This window comes from Penaeus vannamei, chromosome 15, assembly GCF_042767895.1.
Source record: "Penaeus vannamei isolate JL-2024 chromosome 15, ASM4276789v1, whole genome shotgun sequence".
Classification (NCBI taxonomy): Eukaryota; Metazoa; Arthropoda; class Malacostraca; order Decapoda; family Penaeidae; genus Penaeus; species Penaeus vannamei.
The window spans coordinates 16,102,959-16,107,958 of NC_091563.1; the positions used below are offsets into that span (position 1 = coordinate 16,102,959).

At 41.0% G+C, this 5,000-nt stretch overlaps 1 protein-coding gene across 1 annotated transcript in view; it reads right to left on the reverse strand.

The window, feature by feature from the left end:
• LOC113818717 (sodium channel protein 60E-like) overlaps positions 1-5,000 on the reverse strand; it is a 299,991-nt gene that overhangs the window by 181,948 nt on the left and 113,043 nt on the right. Inside the window, exon 5 of the mRNA XM_070130151.1 lies at positions 2,622-2,863. Coding sequence (XP_069986252.1) covers positions 2,622-2,863 — 242 coding nt within the window. The remainder of the gene's footprint in view (positions 1-2,621; positions 2,864-5,000) is intronic.

Here is a 5,000-nt window from a genome sequence, read left to right on the forward strand (position 1 = left end):
CTCTCTCTCTCTCTCTCTCTCTCTGAGTGTGTGTGTGTGTGTGTGTGTGTGTGTGTGTGTGTGTGTGTGTGTGTGTGTGTGTGTGTGTGTGTGTGTGTGTGTGTGTGTGTGTGTGTGTGTGTGTGTACATGTGTGTGTGTTTGAATACATATGCGTCCGTACATGTGTACCCGTGAACCTGAGTTAACCATCTCGAAAATCTCCCTCCCACCTTTCCTCTCAACATCATTCCCTCCTCTCCCTCCCTCCCTCCCACCTACCCTCTCTCTCTTACACCCACCATCCTCCCTCCCACGCTCCTACCTTCCCTCCCTCCCTCGCTCCCTCCCACCTCTCCTCCCCTTCCTTCCTCCCTCCCTTCCACCTCTCCTCCTCCCTCCCACCTCTCCTCCCTCCCTCGCTCCCACCTTCCCTCCCTCCCTTCCACCTCTCCTCCCTCCCTCCCACCTTCCCTCCTTCCCTCCCTTCCACCTCTCCTCCCTCCCTCCCTTTCCTCTTTCCATCCGTCATATAATCAGGAGCTCCTTCCCTCCTTCCTCTCAATATCCTGCGAAGGGCAACTCACCAGGTCTTGATGGAGTCTGTTCCTATCGCGCGGCTGGCGAAGGATTTTATCTATTTATTTGTCTCTGTCTATCTATCTATCTATCTATCTGTTTGTCTATATAAGTATCTAACTATTCATCTATCGAACTAATTACTTATCTACTCATATATCCATTCATTTATATATTTACTCATAATTTTTTCCTTTTTTAAAATCATATATTCATTCATATATCTATTTACTCATATTTTTCATCTTTTATAAAGTAGGAGGAAAATGTCATCCTCATTTTTTTTATATATTTCTTCACCTTTCCCTAACCCAATCCCTTTAAAAATGAGAGAGACAAAAAAAAAAAAAAAAAAAAAATGCTTCACAGTCATTCAACCCAAATCGCGATGAATGTATTCGTTTAAATAATATTCCAAATAGGCCTACCTGCCAAACGGCCGAGGGAGGGAACGATATATAGGCCTTTCCGATTACAACAATAACAGTAACAACAAATAACACCAACAAAAATAGGATGAACAGAAAAAAATAGTATAATTCAACAAAGACACAAAATATCAACCGAAAAAACTGTATAATTCACAAAAAACAACAGTAACAATAACAGAAAAAACAGTATGAAAATAAAAACAAAAATATTATATTCACAATGTATGACACCAAACGACGAACAGTCAACCCACTGAATATTCTTAATTAAATATGCGAAAAAAACAAGCGAAAATCGTTACGAAGAAGAACGGCAATAATGAAGGAGAAAAGGGAGAAACATAAAAAAAAGAAAAGACATGACAGAAAGATAGAAATGAATAAATAGAGTAAAAGAAAGAAAGAAATAGAGAAGTAAAAGAAGAAAAAAATAGCGTTTCACCCACCAGGCACGAGAAAATTCCCAGAAAAGAATGAGGAAAAGGAAGGAAAAGAACACCAACAATGAGAGCCTTGAAGAAAGAGAACAATGAAAAAGCGAGAAGACGAAAGAGAACAACAATTAAATGCTGTAATAATTAAAGAGAAACTCAACTGATGTCCATTTTCAAGGAGCAAGTACAGAGGCCAAAGATGAATACCAGATAACGGATAAATATAGTAATTAAAAGAAGAAGAAGAAGAAGAGAAAAGAAGCAGAAGTAAAAGAATGAGGAGAGGGAAAAGAAGGAAAAAGAAAAAGAAAATGAAAATGACAATGGAAAGTACAAGAAAAAAGAAAAAAGGAGAAGAAAGAAGAAGAAGATAGCATAAAGGTAGACTCATCTCTATTAAAAACAAAGAAAATTTTAACATGACGACGAAGACGGAGGATCAATGCAAGCCGAAGACACAACAGAAGCCAATAAAGAAATCTAAAAAGTAAATTCAATCAATAATTCAATCAATCATTTTGGAAAGACGAAATTAAAACCAATACCAATAATAGTTTTTAAAAAAGTCAAGATCCAAACAAATCTTATTATTTATTATACTAGAAAACATCGAAATCAAAACAAAGCCAATCAATTAATTTTCAAAAATGTCGAATCAAAACAAACCCTAAAAATCTACTCCCAAAAAAATCGCAATTAAAACCCTATTTTTACCCCCCCCCCAAAAAAAAAAAAAAAACGTTTACCATTAAGTCAAACCAAACCTTTTTTTAAACCCTATCATTTGCCTTTTAAAGTCCAAACAAACCCAATCATTTATTTTAAAAACAGCATCGCAATCAAAACAAACCCTAGCATTAATCAATCATTAAAGAAAAACATATCATTAATCATCGTAAATCATCGAAACCAAACCAAACCTTCGTGTTTATCTTGAAAAAATAACAACAATGAAACCAAAACAAACCCTCTTGTTTATCTTGAAAAAAAACATCGAAACCCAAAGAAACCCTCGTATTCATCTTTTAAAAAATGAAACCAAAACAAACCCTCGTCATTATCTTGAAAAAAAATCCTCGAAAAGAACATCGGAGGCAAAACAAATCCTCGTATTTATCTAAAAAATCCCCGAAGCCAGACCAAACCCTCTACTCCAACCCCTTCAGCACCCGAAACGAATCCAAACTCCGCCCACTCACCAGGCATGATAGACACCGTCTTGAGCGCCCTCAGGACACGGAAGGTCCGAAGTCCCGCGAGATTCCCCAGCTGGACGTCCATATCGCCCAGCTCTATGACGGTGGTGACGTAGCCGGACACAATCACCACGAAGTCCAGCCAATTCCACGGGTTGCGTAGGTATGTGTACTTGTTCAGGATGAAGCCCTTGGCCACTGTCTTGATCATCATCTCCGCCGAGTAGATCGCCAAGAACATATACCTGACGGAGGGGAAGAAGAAGGAGAGGTGGTTAATTATGTGCATTATCGTTTACTAATATTATTATTCTGTCAGAATGGTTTTAGTGGGGGGGAGATTATGATGATGATGATGGTGATGATGATTATGATGATGATGATGATGATGATGATGATGATAATGATGATGATGAGGATGAGGATGATGATGATGGTGGAAAAAATGATAATAAACATCTATACAAGCGGTTCCCAACTTTATTTCATTCTGTGATCCCGACTAATATATAATCTCCAAGGTCCCATTCAATGCCAGTCATCTTTTCAGATTCGATTATCATGTATTATGAATAGTGTAATGGTGTTGATTGCTATAGGATAAGAACACTTTAGGGAAATATTCCAATTCATTGATATACAAGAGTTAACTGTATATAGGTATTGTAGGTGAGATAATATTAGTTCGTTTCGACGTCATAATTTTCATATTGCTCCATGACCTCCCACAAAGTACCCTGTCACCCCCGTGGGAGTTATGGCCCCCTGGTTGGGAACCACTGATCTATACCATTAATTCTGGTTTTGTTTTATATCAGAGTGTATGGTCCCAATATACGAACATAAAATAAAAATGATAATTACAAAACGTTTCCTTTCATGTTTGACTTTATGTGTACGTGTTTGTGGAGCAGGTTGCGAGAGAGAAGAGAGAGTGATGATGCAGGAGGGACTCAAAGACAATGAAGGTGATAAATAGGGGGAAGGTGGTTCTCCTGAGTGTGCGCGCACACACACACACACACACACACACACACACACACACACACACACACACACACACATATATATATATATATATATATATATATATATATATATATATATATATATATATCCATACACACATTATCATTTATCTATATGTGTGTTTGTACAGTGTAATCTAACTGTTATACAATTATACACAATTATCAAAATAATAATCAAAATAACAAAAAAGTAATTCTACTAAAGCTAACAATGGCACAGCCAATACTAACAATGTTAATAATGCAATCGCTCATAAAGATCAGGCAGACGACAAAATACCGCGAGTACTCAAAAACCAGGATCTACTTCCGTCGGCGAACACCTCCTCCTCCTCCGCCCCCCCCTCCCCCCTCGCCTCCCAAAGGCGTCTCCGGATCCTCCACCTTCACAATTTCCCGGAAAGACGAGCCGGTATCGAGAAGGAGAATCCCATTCATTATTCATCACTTCCTCGCGATCCACAAACACCTCGGCTCATCACACGCCAAGCCCTCTGCCCCGAGTGATGCGGGAGGTTACTTGAACGCACGCACGCACGCACATTATTACATTTTCTGGTGTGTTGACCCGTCCGAGCCCGTGCGTCCGCCTTTCTGTCTGCCCGACCCGCCTGCCTGCCTGCCTTCCCCCTCCTACTTCCCGTCCTCCTCCTCCTCTTCCTCTTCTACTTATTTCGCTTCCTCCTCCTCCTCTATTTCTACTTCTTCTACTTCCTCCTCCTCCTCTTCTATTTCTACTTCTTCCTCTGTTATGTCTACTTCCTCCTCCTCCTCCTCTTCTATTTCTACTTCTTCCTCCTCCTCTTTAATTTCTACTTCTTCCTCCTCATCTTCTATTTCTTCTTCCTCCTCTTCTATTTCTACTTCCTCCTCTTCCTGCTCCTCCACCTCTTCCTAGTTTTACTTCTTCCTGCTCCTCCTCCTCCCCTTCTATTTCTCCTACTCCCTCCTCTTCCATTTCTACTTCTTCCTCTTCCTCTATTTCTCCTACTTCCTCCTGCTCCTCTTCGTCCTCCTCCTTCGCCTGTGCGGAAATATTGACAAAGCCCTCGACGCCCAAGCCAGTAATTTCACTTGCGGTTGCTCCTCCTCCGACCCGGGCGACCGAGCCGACGCGATCACACCAGCGTCAACATGTCTCCCTCGCTGTCTCTCTGTCTCGCTCTCTTTCGCTTTTCCCGTCCGTCTCTTCCCTGCTTTTACCCTCTCAGGACAGGCGTTGATATGCTATTGGTATGTGTGTGGCGAGGACGTCACGTACGCCGGCACTTTCGATCTGAACCCGCGGCTCGGAGCTTCGAATCACGCCCGCGAAGCATCAGCGCACATTGCTTTTCCCGGAACCCGTTCG